Here is a 23,152-nt window from a genome sequence, read left to right on the forward strand (position 1 = left end):
CCGCCCTCATCCTTCAGGGCTGAGACAGCCAAACTTCTGGGAAGAAGCCAAACCTGTGTGGACCGGGTTAAAGAGGTTCTGCTGCCGTCTCCTCCTGTTCATCTCTGAAGAATTCTGTCTGTTCAAATGTTGGTTGTTTATGCAGAAGACTTAAGAAATAAAGGAAGAAACCCACAGGGCTGCTGGTTCTTCTTCACACACGAGCAGAACATCAGAGCTGCTGCAGAACATCAGTGGTTCTGTTTCTGGAGAAGTTTGGAAACATTAGAGACGGTAATGTCATCCATCATCCATCTATCCATCTTCTGAATCGGTTGAATCCCTTTCAGGGTCATGAGGTTGCTGGAGCCTATCACAGCTGTTAAGGGTGCAGGTGGAGTCCATCAGAGGGCCACACTCACATGTAAAGAACCATTCAGGATCATCAATGAACGTACGGAGAACACATGAACCAGGAGAACCTGCAAGCTCCACACAGAAAGAACCCAGCTGGGTTTCAAACCAGGACCTTCTCTCTGTGAGGAGCGTGCTAACCACTACCCACCATGGACCACGTGCAGAAAACCCCTGTTTGCATTTCATGCTTCAGGAACAATTCACTGTTCCGTCACTAGATGGCGCTGTTGTCAGCAAAGGACGCGCTTCCAGACTGTTGTGGTTCTTTACAAATGGAAGCTGCTGCGGTCACTTGAGAAAAGTCACAGAAAACTACAATCTGATCATGGATTAGAAACAGACCAGAAGCCTCAGCGTGTCCAGGATGAACAGATCAGGTTTGGATTAATGCAGAAAATGAATCACAACTGGAGTTATTAGTTAATAGGCTCCGCCTGCTGCAGGTGAATCTGCAGACAGGTGAGACCGTCAACAGAGTACAGCAGAAAATCAGTTTAATGACACAAAAATAAGAAAACAAGGTCTGACCTGTCGTTACTGTTAGAACAGATGACGCAGAGATGTCCCATAGAGGTCTACAGCAGACATGTGGTCCAGTTTGGACCAAAACCGGATGAGAACCACAAACCTCCTCGTTTAAAAAAATACACGTTTTTATGTTTTTGTGACCATTAAGCCTTTCTTTTATAAATAGCTTTATACTGGTTAAAATAATAGTTAAAATAATATTAAATATAATATTTATAATGATCATTATTTTAATTTTCTATTTTTCTATAAATAACAATCTTATCGTCAGCAAATGCAAGTTTCTTTCAAAATAAAATACCTCCTGCACCAGATAAGATCTCGTTGCTGCGGCGGGTTTACTTCCGGTTAGATGAACGCAATGATCTTGATCTTCTGAGCAACACTGCAGCAGAAGATCCAGATGTATGTTTGAAAGTATTGATCTGATCCTGACAGACAGCCTTCACGTCCCTCTGCTCCGGTTTCTCACGTTTTAAATATCTAAAAAAACGACAACATGGAGCTAAAAACCTAAAATGTCATCAGATAAATAATGAAGAAGCATGAAGAGCCACATGTGGCTCCGGAGCCTCTGCTCGCTGATTCCTAAACCAGGACATGTAAAGATGTGTTTCTGTGTTTTTCATCAGAATTCAAAAAGTTCAGTTGATTCAATAAAAGAAGAAAAAAACTTTGATTTTTATTTTGTTTTATTATTTAAAAAAGATCAGTTAAGTTCTAAATCGGAGCCTGTGCCGAGGATGAAGGTGATGATGATGATGGGAGGAGGAGGGGGAGGACCTCCGTGCAGCCTCCGGAGCGCAGGGCGGGGCCACGCCGCGCAGCAGCAGCTTCATCCCGGCGCGCGCGCACAGACGCCCGCTCGTCTCAGGCCGCAGCATGGAGACCGCAGCCCGTCCGCTTTCACCGGGACCGCGGTTCCGGTTCGGGTGACGAGAGAGAGGATGATGAAGAAAGCGCGCACTTAGAGCGGCCAGCGGAAGCGAGCACGCGCCGCGGAGCCTCGCGCTCCGATTGTTCGGACGCAGCAGACTGAAACAGCAGGCCGCGTGTACCCGGACCGAACCGAGCCGAACCGGACCCAGCATGCCGCCCACCCCGCTGCTCGTACACGCGCTTCTGCTCTGCCTCAGCCAGGTAAGGCGCGTGCTCATATATGCACAGCGGCGGCGCGCGGGGCTTTGTTCGTCCGAACCCGCGCGGGTGTGGGTTCGGCGTAACGTAGCGGTTGCCGTGATTGGCTGTGGGGCGCGCGCGCGGCCGCCCGTTCCATGGCGGCTTGGAGCCTCATTGTTCTGCGGAAAGTGGGTCAGTCGGCTGCAGCGTCACGCGCACGCGCACATGTTACAAACATCAGTCACCTCTGCTGTGGTTCTGCGGAAAGAAGTCGCGGGTTCGAACCCCGCTGGTGTTCGGAAATGTTTCCGGGATTTGAGTAAAGGGGGAGGACAGCAGGAACATCCGAACTGCTTCCGGTTCTGACGTGGTAGTCCAGAGAGAATCCGGGTCGGTTTTGGTTGAGTTTAGGCTGCGAATGCAATGAATTAATGATGCAAACTGCACCTGACTGGCTTTTGGTTCCGTTTTTCTGGACTTTTCTGGGGAGGGGGCAGAAGCTGTGAGGCTGCGTGGTACTGATGCGGTCCGGATGAGGAGCAGAACCTCCACGATGGGTCCAGAGAAGAATTCTGTCTGGTTTTGATGCAGATGATGAACGTTTGCTTGTTTTTGTCCAAACATCTTCAGCTTCACGGTCCGGTTCTCCCGATCTTTTCTAATGTTTGAGGGAACGTGTCCGCTTTGGACCACAGGAGGGATGGTCCCTGAAAACTCTGTGTGGATGATGATGAGGAGGAGGAAGAGGAGGAGGAGGAGGAAGAGGAGGAGGAGGAGGATGGTTTCATCAGGAAGTGACTCAGCTTCAGGATCCTCCTGTCTCCAGTCCTCTGGTCTTATCAGACCTTCAGTTTCTTCTTAGGTCTTGGGGTTCTGGTTCTGGTTCTGTCAGGTGTTTCTCCTGCAGACCCCTCCCCCCATCACGGTCAGCTTGGTTCTGGTTAAACAGGTTAAACCTCCCTGAGCTAAGGAGTCCTGCTGATTGAAGGACAACCACAGCTTTAATTAATGGGGGGTCCTCCTTCTCCTCCACCCCCCCCCCCCCCACTGCTTTGGTGCTTAATGAGCATCAACAAAGGGCTGAGCGGCGGCTGCTTCCGCCCCCCACCTTCACATTCTACCCCCCCCCCCCACATCAACAGAAAAGGAGGTGTGAGTCTCCTTTTAGGGGGGGCCAAACCAGGTCAGTTCAGCTGGTAACCAGCGGGGGGCTTTTAACAGAATCACGCCGTTGCCACATTCACTATTCATAACTACTGTTGGGGGGGCGTGGTCTTTTGATTGACAGCTGTCTTTTCTCCTTACAGCACACTAACCACCTTTGCCCCGTCCATTTGGCGCTAGATTGGGTTTAGTGATGTAATTTCCTGCAGAAATGGCGAGAGGAAAACAAACAGAACGTGGAAATGAGTCATGTGACCACAGGCAGCCACTGAGAGGAGCCGACTGGTTCTCCTTACCCCACATCATAATACCACCACCACCACGGCCGTGTGCCTGTGGACTCGGACACTGAGGCTACGGCATCGTCTTCATCGTTCCTCTGCAGAACCAGAAAGTCAGAAACTCAGAAAAGAATCTGAAGGACAGACTTTAGGACCAGCAGGTCTTCAGACGGTTTCCCTCTCCCTGCTCCTGCAGGAGAACCTTCAGAGAGACGGGGAGTTCCTGCTCCTAGAACCGATAACTTTTCTGAGGTCCTCCAGGAAAGAAGATTCGGGCTGAAAAGCAGCAGGAACAGAGTTCTGCTAAATGTTGGTTTGGTCGTTCTATGTAGTTTCTCAGGTGTTTTTCCAGCATCATCCTCACCATCATCATCCTCACCATCATCATCAACCTCACCATCATCATCCTCACCATCATCATCCTCACCATCATCATCATCATCACCATCATCATCACCATCACCATCCTCACAATCATCATCATCCTCACCATCATCATCCTCACCATCATCATCATCCTCACCATCATCACCATCATCATCATCATCATCCTCACCATCATCACCATCATCATCATCATCATCATCATCCTCACCATCATCATCCTCACCATCATCATCCTCACCATCATCACCATCATCATCATCCTCACCATCATCATCCTCACCATCATCATCACCATCACCATCCTCACAATCATCATCATCCTCACCATCATCACCATCATCATCCTCACCATCATCATCATCATCATCCTCACCATCATCATCCTCACCATCATCATCCTCACCATCATCATCCTCACCATCATCACCATCATCCTCACCATCATCATCCTCACCATCATCATCCTCACCATCATCATCCTCACCATCATCATCCTCACCATCATCATCCTCACCATCATCACCATCATCACCATCATCCTCACCATCATTATCCTCACCATCATCATTCTTACCATCACCATCATCACCATCATCCTCACCATCATCTTCAGCATCACCATCATCATCATCATCCTCACCATCACCATCATCATCCTCACCATCATCATCATCCTCACCATCATCATCCTCACCATCATCATCCCCACCATCATCACCATCATCCTCACCATCATCATCCTCACCATCATCATCGTCCTCACCATCATCCTCATCATCCTCACCGTCATCATCATCCTCATCATCACCATTATCATCCTCTCCATCACCATCATCATCATCATCACCATCATCCTCACCATCACCATTATCATCATCGTCCTCACCATCATCACCATCATCATCGTCCTCACCATCATCATCACCATCCTCACAATCATCATCATCCTCACCATCACCATCATCTCCATCATCCTCACCATCATCATCATCACCATCATCCTCAGCATCACCATCATCACCATCATCCTCAGCATCACCATCATCACCATCATCATCGTCCTCACCATCATCCTCATCATCCTCACCATCATCATCATCCTCATCATCACCAGCATCATCATCATCATCACCATCATCATCGTCCTCACCATCACCATCATCCTCAACATCACCATTATCATTATCATCCTCACCATCATCCTCACCATCATCATCATCCTCATCATCCCCATCATCATCATCATCATCATCACCATCATCATCGTCCTCACCATCACCACCATCATCCCTTACCATCCTCACCATCATCCTCACCATCATCATCATCCTCATCATCACCAGCATCATCACCATCATCACCATCATCATCGTCCTCACCATCATCCTCACCATCACATTATCATTATCATCCTCACCATCATCCTCACCATCATCATCATCCTCACCATCATCATCACCATCACCATCCTCACAATCATCATCATCCTCACCATCATCACCATCATCTCTTACCATCATCACCATCATCATCACCATCATCCTCACCATCATCATCCTCACCATCACCATCATCACCATCATCCTCACCATCATCCTCAGCATCACCATCATCATCATCATCCTCATCCTCACCATCATCATCATCATCCTCACCATCATCATCATCCTCACCATCATCATCCTCACCATCATCATCATCCTCACCATCATCATCCCCACCATCATCATCCTCACCATCATCATCCTCACCATCATCACCATCATCCTCACCATCATCATCCTCACCATCATCATCGTCCTCACCATCATCCTCATCATCCTCACCATCATCATCATCACCATCATCCTCACCATCACCATTATCATCATCGTCCTCACCATCATCACCATCATCATCGTCCTCACCATCATCATCACCATCCTCACAATCATCATCATCCTCACCATCACCATCATCTCCATCATCCTCACCATCATCATCATCACCATCATCCTCAGCATCACCATCATCCTCAGCATCACCATCATCACCATCATCATCGTCCTCACCATCATCCTCATCATCGTCACCATCATCATCATCTTCATCATCACCATCATCATCATCATCACCATCATCATCGTCCTCACCATCACCATCATCCTCACCATCACCATTATCATTATCATCCTCACCATCATCCTCACCATCATCATCATCCTCATCATCACCATCATCATCGTCATCACCATCATCATCGTCCTCACCATCACCATCATCATCACCATCATCATCGTCCTCACCATCACCATCATCCTCACCATCACCATTATCATTATCATCCTCACCATCATCCTCACCATCACCATCATCATCATCCTCACCATCATCATCACCATCACCATCCTCACAATCATCATCATCCTCACCATCATCACCATCATCCCTTACCATCATCATCATCACCATCATCCTCACCATCACCATCATCATCATCGTCCTCACCATCATCCTCATCATCCTCACCGTCATCATCATCCTCATCATCACCATTATCAGCCTCTCCATCACCATCATCATCATCATCACCATCATCCTCACCATCACCATTATCATCATCGTCCTCACCATCATCACCATCATCATCGTCCTCACCATCATCATCACCATCCTCACAATCATCATCATCCTCACCATCACCATCATCTCCATCATCCTCACCATCATCATCATCACCATCATCCTCAGCATCACCATCATCACCATCATCCTCAGCATCACCATCATCACCATCATCATCGTCCTCACCATCATCCTCATCATCCTCACCATCATCATCATCCTCATCATCACCAGCATCATCATCATCATCACCATCATCATCGTCCTCACCATCACCATCATCCTCAACATCACCATTATCATTATCATCCTCACCATCATCCTCACCATCATCATCATCCTCATCATCCCCATCATCATCATCATCATCATCATCACCATCATCATCGTCCTCACCATCACCACCATCATCCCTTACCATCCTCACCATCATCCTCACCATCATCATCATCCTCATCATCACCAGCATCATCACCATCATCACCATCATCATCGTCCTCACCATCATCCTCACCATCACATTATCATTATCATCCTCACCATCATCCTCACCATCATCATCATCCTCACCATCATCATCACCATCACCATCCTCACAATCATCATCATCCTCACCATCATCACCATCATCTCTTACCATCATCACCATCATCATCACCATCATCCTCACCATCATCATCCTCACCATCACCATCATCACCATCATCCTCACCATCATCCTCAGCATCACCATCATCATCATCATCCTCATCCTCACCATCATCATCATCATCCTCACCATCATCATCATCCTCACCATCATCATCCTCACCATCATCATCATCCTCACCATCATCATCCCCACCATCATCATCCTCACCATCATCATCCTCACCATCATCACCATCATCCTCACCATCATCATCCTCACCATCATCATCGTCCTCACCATCATCCTCATCATCCTCACCATCATCATCATCACCATCATCCTCACCATCACCATTATCATCATCGTCCTCACCATCATCACCATCATCATCGTCCTCACCATCATCATCACCATCCTCACAATCATCATCATCCTCACCATCACCATCATCTCCATCATCCTCACCATCATCATCATCACCATCATCCTCAGCATCACCATCATCCTCAGCATCACCATCATCACCATCATCATCGTCCTCACCATCATCCTCATCATCGTCACCATCATCATCATCTTCATCATCACCATCATCATCATCATCACCATCATCATCGTCCTCACCATCACCATCATCCTCACCATCACCATTATCATTATCATCCTCACCATCATCCTCACCATCATCATCATCCTCATCATCACCATCATCATCGTCATCACCATCATCATCGTCCTCACCATCACCATCATCATCACCATCATCATCGTCCTCACCATCACCATCATCCTCACCATCACCATTATCATTATCATCCTCACCATCATCCTCACCATCACCATCATCATCATCCTCACCATCATCATCACCATCACCATCCTCACAATCATCATCATCCTCACCATCATCACCATCATCCCTTACCATCATCATCATCACCATCATCCTCACCATCACCATCCTCACCATCATCATCACCATCACCATCCTCACAATCATCATCATCCTCACCATCATCACCATCATCCCTTACCATCATCATCATCACCATCATCATCATCATCACCATCATCATCACCATCACCATCCTCACAATCATCATCATCCTCACCATCATCACCATCATCCTCACCATCATCCTCAGCATCACCATCATCATCATCATCCTCATCCTCACCATCATCATCATCATCCTCACCATCATCATCATCCTCACCATCATCATCCTCACCATCATCATCATCCTCACCATCATCATCCCCACCATCATCATCCTCACCATCATCATCCTCACCATCATCACCATCATCCTCACCATCATCATCCTCACCATCATCATCGTCCTCACCATCATCCTCATCATCCTCACCATCATCATCATCACCATCATCCTCACCATCACCATTATCATCATCGTCCTCACCATCATCACCATCATCATCGTCCTCACCATCATCATCACCATCCTCACAATCATCATCATCCTCACCATCACCATCATCTCCATCATCCTCACCATCATCATCATCACCATCATCCTCAGCATCACCATCATCCTCAGCATCACCATCATCACCATCATCATCGTCCTCACCATCATCCTCATCATCGTCACCATCATCATCATCTTCATCATCACCATCATCATCATCATCACCATCATCATCGTCCTCACCATCACCATCATCCTCACCATCACCATTATCATTATCATCCTCACCATCATCCTCACCATCATCATCATCCTCATCATCACCATCATCATCGTCATCACCATCATCATCGTCCTCACCATCACCATCATCATCACCATCATCATCGTCCTCACCATCACCATCATCCTCACCATCACCATTATCATTATCATCCTCACCATCATCCTCACCATCACCATCATCATCATCCTCACCATCATCATCACCATCACCATCCTCACAATCATCATCATCCTCACCATCATCACCATCATCCCTTACCATCATCATCATCACCATCATCCTCACCATCACCATCCTCACCATCATCATCACCATCACCATCCTCACAATCATCATCATCCTCACCATCATCACCATCATCCCTTACCATCATCATCATCACCATCATCATCATCATCACCATCATCATCACCATCACCATCCTCACAATCATCATCATCCTCACCATCATCACCATCATCCCTTACCATCATCATCATCACCATCATCCTCACCATCACCATCATCATCATCATCCTCACCATCATCACCATCATCATCATCCTCATCATCACCATCATCCTCATCATTACCATTATCATCCTCACCATCACCATCATCCTCACCATCATCACCATCATCCTCACCATCACCATTATCATTATCATCATCACCATCATCATCGTCCTCACCATCATCATCATCCTCACAATCATCATCATCCTCATCATCCTCCTCACCGTCATCATCATCATCCTCACCCTCGCCATCATCATCATCCTCACCATCCTCACCCTCACCATCATCATCCTTACCATCATCATCCTCACCATCATCATCGTCCTCACCATCATCATCATCCTCACCATCATCATCATCATCCTCACCCTCAGGCCTCTGAGCTCATCCATGTTCTTGGAACCCGGGTTGGTTTCAGTTTTGAGCTTCAGATTCTCCACCTTCCTCCACAGACCACATGACAAAGCAGGCAGCTGTCTAAAGGCCACGCCCCCGAGCCCAGCCCCCACCGCCATTCTTTCGTCACTCCACACACTCGCTTCATTCAGCCACGCTGAATGAAGCGAGTGTGCGTGTGTGTGCATGCGTTTGCGTGCGTTTGTGTGTGTGTGTGTGTGTGTGTGCGTGATCCGAGCCTTTATGACATCACAAAAGTTGAACCAATCGTCTTTGTCCGTGGTTTCTGCACATCTGGCCTAGTCCATTGTTCTTCCACCTCCGTGCTTCACTGCTGACTGATCAAAGTCCATTGATCCACAAGTCTCGCTGTTTGTTCAGAGGAAGTTTGTGGACCCCAAGCGTGTTTGTCAGACGTGAACTTTGACCTCAGAGATGCAGAAGCCGACCAGTCCGTGTTTCCCTCACGTGTTTTTATTTATAGATCCATTTTTGTTACGTCAGGGAAAACAGGAGGCGGAGTTTCAGGAAGCACAGCTGAGGAGCTGTTTGGCGGTCTGAGCGGGGGGCGTTAAATCTGCGGCGGGTGGAGGACGGACGTGTATTCTGCCATGAACGGGGCTCCTTTCATATCGGTTGCCATGGCGACAGCAGGGCTGCACGAGCTGAATGAACCTCTTTTTTTCTCTCTTCTCACCCGGGCAGAGTGAGTGGGGGTGGGGGTGGGGGTTGTTGATGGACAGATGAGACGAGGTGGCAGAGTGAACCTCTGCCCCCCCTTCAGTTCTCGTCATGTGAGGCTTGTTAAGGAGAAAAAAGGCAGAAGTACATTTTTTTAATTTAACTAGGAGTTTTAACCTTTGACCTCCTGGATTAGGACCTCCTAATATCACCGCCCAGCGTCAGCAACAAGACGGAAAGCTTCAGATGGAGAGGAGGAAGTCTTCTCACCATGGCGCTCCGTGCGTCTGATGCCCGCTGACGGGTCTGTCGGCCTTCTGGGGGGTCGGAGATGAGTCTGGGTTTCTTCTCTTCACTGATCCTCCTCTGCATCCGTCCGGCTGGTTCTGTTGACAGAATGTTCCGGTTCCAGCAGGTCAAAGGAGGGAACGTTCTTCATTTAAAGAGTGACAGATAGGAAAGGAAAGCAGAAGCGTCTGAGTGTTTTCAGGAGGAAAACCCAAATGGAGGCGGAGCCTCACGAAGGTCTTCAGCTGACGGTCTGCAGGTTTGTTAGGACACAGTTCTGTGGTTTCCATGGTAGCAGTGTGGTAAAAAAGAAACCAACCACTGCAATGACCCAGACGTCTGAATTCAGACAAACGTTGTGATCTATTGATGCTGCATTTCTCCTGTTGCTATGGTAACGGGACTCAGTACACCTCCCTGAGCTGGAGTCTAGATGAGACGCAGCTGCCATGCAGGTCGCAGCACCATGGCAACTCCACAGGGGTTTTCATGCCTTTTTTTTGGTCCTAACTCCTCCCACAGCCCGTTGTCAGGGAAACCTAACGGTAACCAGGCTGTGATCGGGCCGCGGCTGCGTTGATCCGGAGGGTTTGGGTTTAAAGGCTGACGCTTGTTTGGTCAGTCTGTGGAGGAAGCTAAAGGAAGTGACATCACTCAGTTTCCTGGTCAGTCAAGGGGGGCGGGGTTAATGTCCTTGGTTCCGTGTGTCGGATTATTCTGGACTGAGGGCAGACGCTCCACCACAGGGCCGCTCACCTTTTATATCTTAAATACAGAAGTGCAGCGTCATAACTGACCTCCTGGTGTCACAGTTGCCATAGCGACGTTGCGACTGGGCGGGGTCATGGATCTGGTTTTCCTGCATAAACAAGTCAAACTTTCTGTAGTTGGACAGAAATCTTTAAGGCTCTGCTTCTTTTTTTCAGAGCCTGACGGCGTTCCAGGTGTCGGTGAGCGATGACGGTTTGATCGCCGCCACTCTGGAGCCATCCGACCTCCAGGACAACGTGACGGCGTACGCGGCGCAGGTCTCTGGAGAACCTCGGCTGGTCCTGGTTCCGTTCCTCAACACCAAGGAGGCTCTGCTGTTCAACGCCTCCTTCCACGGCCTGTGCTACACCGTGGGCCTGCTGCTCAAACTGGGTCAGAACTGGTCCCGCCCCGTGAAGAGCGTTCCCGTTCTCACCAGTAAGACGCTTCGCGGCACCCGAGGCTTTTAATTTGAACGTTTTTGTAAAGGTCCATCGCAGTCACGAGTTCGGATCTGTTGATCTGTGTTCCTCACCTGGGGGGGGGTTCTGGACTGAACCTCTTTAATGAAACCACGTTTGTCTCCTCAGAACCGCTGCCTGTACGCAGCGCTCACATATCGGACTACAAGGAGGCGCCAGAGACCGGCGTGGTGTTTGACATAGACCCCCCCTCCAGGACCGTCTTCAGCAGAGTCAACATCAGCTTCACGGAGGGGCAGGAGCGCCGCAGCATGCTCTACAAAGGTCAGCTTTCAGAATCAGAACCGGACTTCTGCTTTAGACCAGGGATCCAAAAGGGTTCAGAACTGGGGTTTGAAGGCTCCGTGTCCCTCAGGGCCCCAAAAACACCTCCAGTCCAGGGGCCTCCGTGTTTTGGTTACCAATCATCTTGGAACGCCAAACTGCTGAGCAGATGGGTTGACCCGAGCTGTGAAACATGCGGCGCTCCGTGGGCGTGTTGCCATGGTGATCTGGTTTTAATTAGCTCTGAGATGGAGAACCTGCAGGTTCGCTGAAGAACCGATCGGCTGCAGAAGAAGCCGTCAGGCAGATGGCGGCCAAATGACTCTGTTTCTCAATTTCCTGGTCCTGGATTCTTTCCCAAATGTTTGATTTGTGTTGTTTTTTGTGTTCTTGGTTCTGTCACACAAAACAACACAAATGAGATTCAAACCAGTGATCACCAAAGTGATTAGAACAGTTTATCTCTGTACTCTCAGAGCCTTTCCAAGACTTTTCACAGAAACAACTGAAACTGATGTCAGGCAGCAGTGACTCAGCCCCTCCCACAGATCCATCTCCATGAGCTCCACATCTCCTGTGGATCCCAAGTTTACAGATGTTCTCCAGTAAGGACGGTTCCTCAGTAGATCTGATGTTCTCCTCAGGCTTTGTTCTTCTGGACTTTTGGTTCATTCTGACACGTCATAAAGTCACATGATTGTTTTTGAATTATCATTCTGATTGACAAATAGAAAACATCTGATCCACAGTTCTCGGTTGAGGTTCCCCTGATTTGGACCTGAAAGGTGAGAACAGCTGGACGGGTTCTCGTGTTCCTCTCTGCAGCTCTACTTTGAATTGTGGGTTTCAGAAGAAGGCGGAGCCTGCAGAGTCTCTGACCTTCTAACTTCATGATCAATGCATGAGCTGCTGGCGCCTGAGCGAGGCTCTGACCTTCCGTGACCTTCTGTGACCTTCCGTGACCTTCTGTGACCTTCTGCCTGAACGTCTCTGCAAGCAGAACCTCTGATGATGAGGAACCAGAAAATGAACCGAATGTTCTTTCAGATCCACCAGAGAAATCTTTATCCATGAAGCTTTTGTTTTAGCAGCAGAACCTGTTGACGTCTGAAAATCCGTCCTTTTTGTTAGTTGTGTGCCGTTTCCTATAAAAGGCTTTTATTTTGTAGATTTCTACCGCGGGAAGACGGTGTTCAAGCACTGGTTGCCTGGAGTTTGTTACCGGAACATCACCTTCCAGCTGATCTCAGAGGCCACCGTCAACCGGACGGCGCTGGTGACCCACAGTGACATCACGCACACGCCTCTGCACTACCGCACAGGTGAGCCGCCCCCAACTCCCACCTGACTCCCAGCCGGTGCCTCAGAGGGTTCAGTCGGCGTCCTGTTGTCATGGTAACCACAGTGGATGCACCGCAGAGCCCGCTGACTGCCCTGCTGCAGGAACTTCCTGTTCCACGTGTTGAAGGAACTTCAGGTTTTTTCAGGTGTTTCCATCAGAAACGGGTACGGCTCCTCAGCTCCTCCCCTTTTCTCCCTCCGCAGTGCCGTACCCCCCCCTCAACGTCTCTCATAAGATCCTCCACCTGAGCCAGAGGCCGCCTCGACTCCTCAAGGCCGAGGGGGGGCCGCGGTTGTCCCGTCAGGCGCGGGACGTCCCCCTGATGGAGGAGGAGGAGCAGACGCAGCCTTACCAGGAGGACACCGCTGGGGGGGCGGCCACAGCGACCCCCCTCGCCTTCAACACTACAGGCGGCTCCATGGGAGACGCGGTTGTAAACGGCAGCCAGGCGGAGGAGGCGGAGCCTCAAAGCTCTTGGCTGAACCAGACGGAACCCCCTCACGCGGAGGAAGACGAGGAGTTCGTGAACGCCGTGGTGTCGGACTACGAGGACTCAAACGAGCCCGGTTCAGGCATGGTCGTCCCCGCAGAGCCCGCCGTTCTGCTCACCAGGCCCCCCCCCATCCTGCTGGAGCTGCGCTGGCTGCCCCCCCGCCCGCCCACCAGCTACAATGGCTTTGTGGTCTACGTCTACAGAGACGGTAAAGAACCTGCAGCGTTTTCACCCGTCTGTCAGTCAGGGAGGGAGAGGAGGCAGGCCACGCCCCCTTTTCAGGTTAAATGTGTGATGACATCACAGATGGAAGCGTCTAAACCTGTGTGGGGTTTGAAAACGTGTTCGTCTGAACGCTGAACAAAATCCAAGAACAAAACCGTTTTTGTAGTAAAACAGATGCGCCGCTTTACTCCACGTTTCTGTCAAAACACTGAAACGATCAGACGGGAGGCGTGTCCAAGCAGGTGGAGAAAGACTTAAGGTGTAGCAGACTGAGAGCAGCAGAGACGGAGGCAGAGGAGGGGTCGGACGGAGGGAGAGGAGGGGTCGGACGGAGGCAGAGGAGGGGTCGGACGGAGGGAGAGGAGGGGTCGGACGGAGGCAGAGGAGGGGTCGGACGTAGGCAGAGGAGGGGTCGGACGGAGGGAGAGGAGGGGTCGGACGGAGGGAGAGGAGGGGTCGGACGGAGGCAGAGGAGGGGTCGGACGGAGGGAGAAGAGGGGTCGGACGGAGGTTGAGGAGGGGTCGGACGGAGGTTGAGGAGGCAGAGGAGGGGTCGGACGGAGGCAGAGGAGGGGTCGGACGGAGGTTGAGGAGGGAGAGGAGGGGTCGGACGGAGGTTGAGGAGGGAGAGGAGGGGTCGGACGGAGGTTGAGGAGGGAGAGGAGGGGTCGGACGGAGGCAGAGGAGGGGTCGGACGGAGGCAGAGGAGGGGTCGGACGGAGGCAGAGGAGGGGTCGGACGGAGGGAGAGGAGGGGTCGGACGGAGGGAGAGGAGGGGTCGGACGGAAGGAGAGGAGGGGTCGGACGGAGGTTGAGGAGGGAGAAGAGGGGTCGGACGGAGGTTGAGGAGGGGTCGGACGGAGGCAGATGAGGGGTCGGACGGAGGCAGAGGAGGCTGTGGCGCCCCCTAAAGGGGGCAGCTGGAAGACAAACTGTTTGAAGATGTCAGACGATCATTTTCGTCTTCTGTTCTTCAGGAAACTCCACAGAAACGGCCATCGTGGACGAGAACACTCACGAGTTCTTCACAGAGTTATCTGAACCGGGAACGTATCGGGCTCGGGTCAGCACGCTGAGCTCATCCGGAGACTGCGAGGCCCGGGAGAGCGGCACCGATGCCGGTGTGTCCTTTTACCTGGGTGAGTCTCCAGAATCGTGCAGCTTCACCAGATGTTCATGTTCTGGCGTCCACCAGAACTTTACCAGAACTTAAATACAAACATGCAGATTAAACAGAATCCTGATGTCATCAGAAATAAAAGGATAAAAATCATTTTCCTGAAGTTCCAGCATCAGATTAGTGGGATGGAACTGTCTATGGAACGTTTACCATCACCTGCAGCGTATTCAGGCGGAGAGTTGCTCTGTCCTGATTGGTCCGGTCTCACCCAGGTCCAGATGGAGAGCTGCTGGAGGAGCTGCGCGAGCGTCCCCGGGGCGTCAGCGTCCGGCTGCTGGACTCCACCACCGCCACCGTGTCCTGGGCGCCGTCCGCAGAGCGGCACAACGGCAGCCTGGTGTCGGTGGTGTCCGCCACGTGCCTGAAGCCCAGCCTGAGCCAGAGGATGGAGAACACCTACTGCAGCGAGGTAGCTCCGCCCACTCCGGCTCTGGGTTTCACTGCTTCTCAGATTTTACTAATAACTCATCACGCTCGCTGTTTCCTGTAGGAGAACTCCACGAGTGACATCATCAGCAGCCTGACGCCCGGCGCGCAGTACCGCGTGGTCGTGTACCACACAAACGGACCTCTGATCAGCCCGCCGTCAGAGCCCGTCATCATCGACATCGGTAAGGATCGCGCCGGGACCTCATGGCCTCATGGCCCGATGGTTTCTGACTCCTTTGGTCTGCCGCACAGAGCCCACCGGCGTGCGCGAGCTGGCCGTGTACCCTCTCAGCCCGACGGCGGTGATCCTGAGCTGGCAGCGGCCGTACCACGTGGCCTTCCGGAAGTACGTGCTACAGACGTTTTTCTTCAACCCCGTCACTCTGGCGTCCGAGTGGACCACCTACTACGAGATCGCCGCCACCGCCTCCGTCATCGCCTCCGTGGTAACGAAGCTTCTGTGCTGCACGGCGATGTGATGTCATCAGCCGCCGCCTCACCGCCTCTGTTTCCCGTCAGAGAGTCACCGACCTGCTGCCCGCCTGGTACTACAACTTCCGCGTTTCCATGGTGACGTGGGGGGAGCCGCCGCTCAGCTGTTGCGATAGCTCCACTGTCAGCTTCGTCACAGGTAAATGCACCTTTGGGGGCGGGGCTCTGCTACATATTTACCGTGGGGGGGTCAGAATGGTCTGTCAGGGTCAGTGAGGCGTTCAGTACCGCTGGAATGTTTGTGTGCTCTCCCCCAGCTCCTGAGGCCCCCCACATCTCCTCGGTGGATTACGCCCACGGCGTTCTGTCCGTCCGCTGGACGTACGGCGAGCTCTTCATCGACCTGTCCCACTCGCGGATGCTGCACTGGCAGGTGGTGGCCGTGGGGAGGAAGGGGCCCGAGAGGAGCTACTCTGTGGATGTGAGTCGGCTGGTGGGCGGGGCTCTGCAGGTTGGGTTTGGGTCCTGACAGGAAATGATGAAGGTGTTGCCATGGTGATTATTCTCAGTAGAGAGGAAAGAGAACGTTGGTTCTTAGACTCGGGTCAACTCGGTTTCCATGCAGGTCACAGAGCCCGACCCGCTCCTGTCCAGACTGGTTCTGTGGTTCTGGGAACTTTTAAGTGGATTCAACCTCAAAAGAACAAAACCTGAAGAACTTAGAAGAACTTTAAGATGAAATGAATCTAAAAAATCTGACGGTTCCAGTGTTGATCCAGAACTTTCTGAAGTCGATGTGTGTATGATCTCTGTGCCGCTGACCGCTTTTCTTCCTATCAGGTGACCCGCAGCGTAATGCGGGCCAGCCTCCCCCTCCCTCCAGGAGACATCTACAACCTGACAGTGACGGCGTGCACGGAGCGCAGCAGGAACACGTCCACGCCCAACATCATCAAGCTGGGTGAGCAGGATGAAGCTCCGCCCACTTTCTCTGCCCCTGTTTGATGACCTCTGGAGGAGCGAGGACGATAGAAAGAGCAAAACAAACAGAAATACAAACTTATTCTACTTAAAAAATTAATTTGACAAAAGATTTGACGTATTTGTGGATTTAAACGGAATTAGCTTTAAAATAATCCAAACGGGAACAAAACGGAGCTGGACTCCAGTTTCCCGCCGCCTCAGTCCTCCACCTGCATGAATGTTCTGGACTGGTGAATGACACGTGTGGGGGCGGGGCTAACAGGGCGTTGTGGTCTGCAGGATCGCTCTCTTCAGGGAGACGATGACTCAGCACTAGAAGGCTGAGGTCAGCAGTTTTTCTGAGCTCGTTTGGTTCTGTCTGCGGCAGAATCAAACGTCCTGAACATTTTCTGCAGAAACCAAAACTGCAGAGGTTCCACTTCCTCTTCTGGGCGTCTCCAGCCTTTCTCTTCTTTTGGGGGGGGGTGGCAGCTCTAAAGCTCAGCGCTTCGCCCACAGCTTCTTCCTCCGTCTCAGACCGACTTTGTTGGTGAGTCGCTGCTGTCTTCCTGCAGAGCCGGCCCCCCCCAGGTCCCTGTACGCCGTCAACGCCACTCACTCTTCCGCCACGCTGCTGTGGAGCGAGGAGGGCGTGGTCGACTACTACCAGGTCCTCTGCAGACCCTGCAAAGCCAGCAAAGAGCTGAAGGTACGGCGCTTCTGCTCCCCCTGAGCGCAGCATGATGCCCCCCCGTCATTTAAATGAGTGGTATTTTACTCTGCCCCCCCAGGCTCATGAGCCCCTCACCTCCACCTCCCACGTGCTGACGGTGTCCGGTCTGATGCCGTCATCCACCTACAACTGCAGCGTGACCAGCTTCAGCTACAGCACGCCCAGCCGGCCCGCGCACGTGACCGTCACCACCGTCGGTGAGCGCCTGCCTTTATTTTGAAAGGTGGGAACAGGAAGTGTTTGTAATGCGTCTGTTTGTGAACCTGCAGATAAAGAGATGAACCCGAGCGTGGCCGCCATCTCGGCGCTGGCCGTCCTGAGCGTGCTGCTCGTCAGCCTGCTGCTCCTCTTCCTCCTCGTTCTGCGCAAGAAGCACCTGCAGATGAGCAGGTGAGTGTCTGCGCAGGTGCAGGCACCTGTGCGCCGCTGCTTTAACCGTTCCCTTCAAAAATCACGGAGGAAATGTTACTTTCTCAGTTTTTGTCTTGTAGTTTCTACTTTTGTACAAAAGAGTCTAAAAGAAATGTGGATCTGAAGCTTTTCTACGGCAGCCCAAAAGGCACAAAGTTTTGACGTCTTTGTGCTCCAAGCTTTGCTTTTTTCTTTACTTTTGTCCATAAAGGCCTCCGTACCTGTTGTGTTGAATCGGCGTCTTTTTAAACCTCATCGATAAACCAAACCTTTAAGTGAAGAAACTCCAGCATTTGTTTGATTTGGATTCAGAGTGAAAAGAACTTCAGTTCAGCTTTCACTGACTGAACGTTTTAAATAAAGTTTGTCTCAGTTTGGTGGAATTTTCCGTTTTTTTGCTCAAACCTTTCCGTTCTCGGGTCTATTGAGATGGTTCTGTTCCCTGAAGCTTCGGGTTCCTGGGGCGGAACCCTTTCGGTTCTTCCTCTTTTCTCGTCACGAGCGCTCAGGAAAAACGCTGACCTCAGCACTTCTGTGTTTTTCAGAGAATGCGGCGCCGAGACCTTCGTCAACTTTCCCTCCTTTGAGAGAGAAGGGAAGCTCCCCTACAACTGGTACGCAGCTCCTCCCCCCTCGCTGGTTGTTGTTGCTCAGAAACGGCGTCCGGGTGGGGGACGGTCCGTCAGGTTAGATGCAGAGCTGGTGAGGAAGATGAGGGTGACCTGTGGCGCTGTAAGCAGCACAGAGGATGAAGACGAGCGCTTCGCTGCTTCCAGGGCTCAGGTTGGTGATTAATATAACGGCTGAAAGACGGTCAGCGAAGGCAGAACCTTGGCTCCCACCTGCCGTGGCGTTTGCCCCCCCCCCCCCCCCCCCCCCACGCCTTTAAGTGGGGGTGAGGCCCTGGGTGGCGCTGCTGCAGCTGCGTGTGCAGACATCTGCACATGCTGCAGCAGCGCAGACGTTCTCTGACTGACTGAGGAAGAATGATCAGTTAGGTGGGGGTCTGGACTAACAGAGAGACCCCCCAGCGCTGAAAGTAGGGATGGGTACCGCGCCCCGGTATTGAATGAGCCCCGGGGCCACTTTCTTCAAGACCGCAGTATCGTTAAGATCTGACCTCACCGGTTCTGCTATCGGTACCGGAGAGGTCGCTTTTTTTGTGTCCCACAAGATATAAACGTTATCTGCTATATTTAACTCTACAAGTCAGTCAATTTTCCTTTAATTAATGATTATATTAATTTCGCTATTCTGGCTGAAGAGGACAGGTCTGTCTGTCTACTTGTGTGCACGGGGGGCGGGGCTGTTGCTCAGACAGTATGCGGCGCGCGCTCAGGAACGCTACCAGAGCTATACGATGGCGGAAAGAGCTTAACGGTCCAAAATGCTGCAGCTCTGAGTTTTTGTAAAATATCTATCATGTTCCCAGAGTGTCGTGGTGCCTTTAACATCGCAGGTAGTACTGAGCAGGTAGAAGGAAGGGAGCAGCATAGTCACACGGAGGGGGGCGTGTCTGCAGGTGTGAACGCCGGCAGAGTCAGTGGCGATCTCGTAGGAGATAAAAGGAGAAATTCCTTTTATCCCTTAGACTAAGACCACCCATTTCAGCGTAAAATGAATTAAATTTGCGTCAGGGCGCCCCCACTATCCGTCACCTTGCTGCTACAATGACCGTGTGATGCGGGAGAGAGGCGGGGGCGGGGCTTAGACTCACCGCTTATGATTCCAGCCCCGCAACAAACTAACAGCTGCTTCCTAATAAAACGTAGTTGTCATCCATGAAATTAATATAATCTATTGGGTTTACTGGATTTAAAGAAAATAAATCAATAGACAGGAGTCTGCATCAAAGTGAATTTGTTTCCATCTTCTTAACTCTGGTGTTTAGTCTATTCAAGGCTGTGGAAAATGGACAAAAGATCAAAGGAAACATCACGCTCATAAAGAATACAAATAATTACATAATGAAATAAATATCCTGACAGCATTTTGAATCAATATAAGTATGGCCAAAAGAACTATTGTGATATATCGGCAAAAACCTTTTTTCTAACACATCTAGTGTTTTGGCTCCCAGTTCTTTCATCTCATTGCTAAACTGATCCAAACGGATCTTTGAGAGGTTCAGTTTAGCGACCCCTGGTCTAACACATCCACGTGCATTCCAGGTCTGTACTGGAACATGAAAATGTTTTCTTAAAAAAAACAATGCTGTTGCATAATGAGGAAATAAAACACTTTATGTTCTTAATATCTTATTTATTTGTTTATTTTTCGTCCTCCCATAAGAGTACCGTTAAATTACCGGATCGATAAGCAGTATCAATAAGAGTAGTGGTACCGTTAAAACCTTAACGATACCCATCCCTAGCTGAAAGTGGGCGGTTCTACAGAGAGAAACGTCCTGCTTCTCACTTCAACTGTTATTTTGACTTTAGAGGAAACAGTCAGAATAGACGGCTGTTTTTAGACGGACTAAAGTCAAAATCGTCTGTTCAGCGTCTTTTATATTTAAACGTCAATCAAACTTTACTGTCAACAAAAATGAAAACAATAAAGTAAAAAAACAGAAAAAAGGTTTTAGATCCATCATCTCATCCTGCTGACCAGGCACTGTGCCTGCCCCCCCCCCAGTGGCAAAAGTGGCTGTGTGGTTTCTTTCGCAGGGGGCGGGCTTCATTTCCTGATGGTCACAGTCAGCTGAAGCCTTCGCCGCTGTCTGGACGTGTCCGTCAGAACAGGACCAGGGCTAAAGGGGGGGTGCAGTAAGGGGGTGTGTGATGCATCTAGGTGGGGCTGGGAGAAGGCAGTGATGTCGCAGACTGAAGGGGGGGTGGTGGCTCTGGGAGACAATGGCGCCTTTGGGTGCAGACAGACCGCCGTTATCCTGCAGCGGCGGCGGCGGCTCTCTCCACGCATTAACTCTGTTCAGAACTAACCTGAAGCTCTGTTCCTCTTGACTAATGCTGCCCCCGCCTGGTGTCGCCCCCTGCTGTCTGTGTTCTTATTTGTGCCTTGTGTTTATTTGCCCCCTTCAGGCGAAGAAGCCTCTTTGCCTTCCTTACCCTACTGCCATCCTGCCTTTGGACTGACTATCTTTTGGCTTTTTATATTAATCCGTGGTAAGTAAACGTCCGCTGCACCATGGGGGGCGGGGCCTGTGGAAGCAAAAGCCCGTCCCTTAAGACCCCACCTGCATGTTGGTTGAAGTCTCAAACTAGGGCTAACGACCCCCCCACCCCACCCCTGATGCAGAGCTAACAGATGAGTGTGGTGTGGTCAGAGTCCAGAGTTCCCGGCGGGGTTCCTCAGGGCTCCATTCTGGGCTCCAGCATTTTCAGCAGCTGCTGGATGTTCCTCGTTTTCCTCAGAGTTTCCAGCTCAGATATGTTCACGTCCAGCTGACAAACCAAACCATGACCCCCACCTTGAGAGGTTAGGACCATTGACTGTACATGGAACTGGACTGAGTGACTCCTCCCCCATGCCGTTGCAAACAGGAAGTCCCCCCCCAAAATCCTACAGACGTCTATAGAGAAATAAACAGCTGGTACTCCGTTATTCTATTGGTCAGAAGAACCGTTCATGTTCTTGATAATCCTCATTTTTATTTTATTTTTTCTGTAGTTCAAGTTATAAACTGACCAATCAGATGCTTTGGTAAAAGTAGGTGGAGCCTGCTGGCCCCCATGCCCCCCACGTCCAAACATTTGACGGATTACATGTAGCCTGCTCTCAAGTGCTAGAGGTGTGGTCTTCTAACAAGCTCACTCCTGATTGACCAGAGTGGTTGCCATAGAAACGTGGACACATACCGATCAATCACTGCTTGCTGGCATAGTCTGGCTCCAACGGCGACTGGATGGACTTGGTTTGGTTGGAGCTGAAGGTGAACCATGATGTCACACGTACTCGCCCCCAAAGGTCCACAGCTGACCTTCTGACCCCCATGGGGGTTTGTGGTGCCCCTCAGGCTCTGCTGTGGGACTCTGGTTAGAGAAGACGAACACCAGGCTGGTCTGTAGCTCATGAACGGCTTGGCTGATGGGAGGAGCTTCAGCATGAAGCCGTCCTGTGTTTGTCTGCATGCTGTCGGTGTGTGCAGCTCTAGCGCCCCCTCATGTCCTCCCCCAGTCCTCTGAGTAGAAACGTGGCAAAGGCTGCATGTCGGCCCTGCTGCTGATTCTTCTGCAGCTCTGTGGCTCCAAACATGGAAAACGGTTCTTGGTGACAGAAAATGACGACGAATGTTTTTATATCACATCTGATTGAGGAACAGTCCTGTTTGAAACCCAGAACCTTGACATGTTTTTGAGCCACAGACCTCCAGGTGTTTCTGAAAATAATCCTTTTACCTGTCTAATGAACCATGAACTCTTTAGTTTCTGCTGTTGGACTTCTGATTGAACATTTAGGTAAAGGTGAGCAGCAGAGGCCCCTCCCTCTTGGTTTCAATATTTCTTTTAAATCCTCGGTTTATTTTACATTTTTTGAATCTGCATCAAAGTTTATATTGTTTTATGCACATTAAAGAGAAAAAAATCACATTGTGAAAGATTCAACCTAAATGAAGGAGTGTGGGAAGAGTTCAGACAGCAGGGGGCGCCATTGCTGCACCGATGATCCTAAGTGTGATGAAGAACAAGGAAGCACATCTTCATCTGACTCGTTTGTCCTTTATAGGAGCAAAACCGCTTTGAAAAAACGCAAACTCACCAGGTAACCTCAACCTTTGTGTGTGTGCATGTGTGCG

General features: G+C 50.5%; 1 protein-coding gene and 1 long non-coding RNA gene across 6 annotated transcripts in view; one reads left to right on the forward strand and one right to left on the reverse strand.

Moving 5' to 3' along the window:
• Nucleotides 1–1,722: 1,722 nt before the first annotated feature.
• The window catches only part of ptpro (protein tyrosine phosphatase receptor type O), a 31,234-nt gene continuing 9,804 nt past the window's right edge, over nucleotides 1,723–23,152 (forward strand). Inside the window, exons 1-18 of one of the 5 annotated variants that reach the window (XM_023952654.2) lie at nucleotides 1,723–2,064; nucleotides 11,619–11,880; nucleotides 12,033–12,188; nucleotides 13,358–13,510; nucleotides 13,734–14,231; nucleotides 15,226–15,387; nucleotides 15,641–15,837; nucleotides 15,919–16,039; nucleotides 16,110–16,303; nucleotides 16,377–16,488; nucleotides 16,607–16,770; nucleotides 17,130–17,250; nucleotides 17,828–17,961; nucleotides 18,044–18,182; nucleotides 18,255–18,375; nucleotides 18,942–19,010; nucleotides 21,438–21,521; nucleotides 23,083–23,118. In XM_023952654.2, the coding sequence (XP_023808422.1) occupies nucleotides 2,014–2,064; nucleotides 11,619–11,880; nucleotides 12,033–12,188; nucleotides 13,358–13,510; nucleotides 13,734–14,231; nucleotides 15,226–15,387; nucleotides 15,641–15,837; nucleotides 15,919–16,039; nucleotides 16,110–16,303; nucleotides 16,377–16,488; nucleotides 16,607–16,770; nucleotides 17,130–17,250; nucleotides 17,828–17,961; nucleotides 18,044–18,182; nucleotides 18,255–18,375; nucleotides 18,942–19,010; nucleotides 21,438–21,521; nucleotides 23,083–23,118 (2,774 nt within the window). In that variant the 5' untranslated portion in view covers nucleotides 1,723–2,013. Of the gene's footprint in view, nucleotides 2,065–10,481; nucleotides 10,952–11,618; nucleotides 11,881–12,032; nucleotides 12,189–13,357; nucleotides 13,511–13,733; nucleotides 14,232–15,225; nucleotides 15,388–15,640; nucleotides 15,838–15,918; nucleotides 16,040–16,109; nucleotides 16,304–16,376; nucleotides 16,489–16,606; nucleotides 16,771–17,129; nucleotides 17,251–17,827; nucleotides 17,962–18,043; nucleotides 18,183–18,254; nucleotides 18,376–18,941; nucleotides 19,011–21,437; nucleotides 21,522–23,082; nucleotides 23,119–23,152 lie in introns of those variants that run through there. The other 4 variants (XM_078942067.1, XM_023952655.2, XM_023952656.2 and 1 more) reach the window with 4 other exon arrangements.
• On the reverse strand, nucleotides 3,195–10,781 carry LOC144989504 (uncharacterized). Its single transcript, XR_013653739.1, has 3 exons — nucleotides 10,675–10,781; nucleotides 3,504–3,586; nucleotides 3,195–3,410 (listed from the first exon to the last, which is right to left on the reverse strand). It is a non-coding gene; the product is annotated as an uncharacterized LOC144989504 (long non-coding RNA).

The sequence above is a fragment of the Oryzias latipes genome, chromosome 23 (genome assembly GCF_053564925.1).
Source record: "Oryzias latipes strain Hd-rR chromosome 23, Olatipes_Hd-rR_3.1".
NCBI lineage: Eukaryota > Metazoa > Chordata > Actinopteri > Beloniformes > Adrianichthyidae > Oryzias > Oryzias latipes.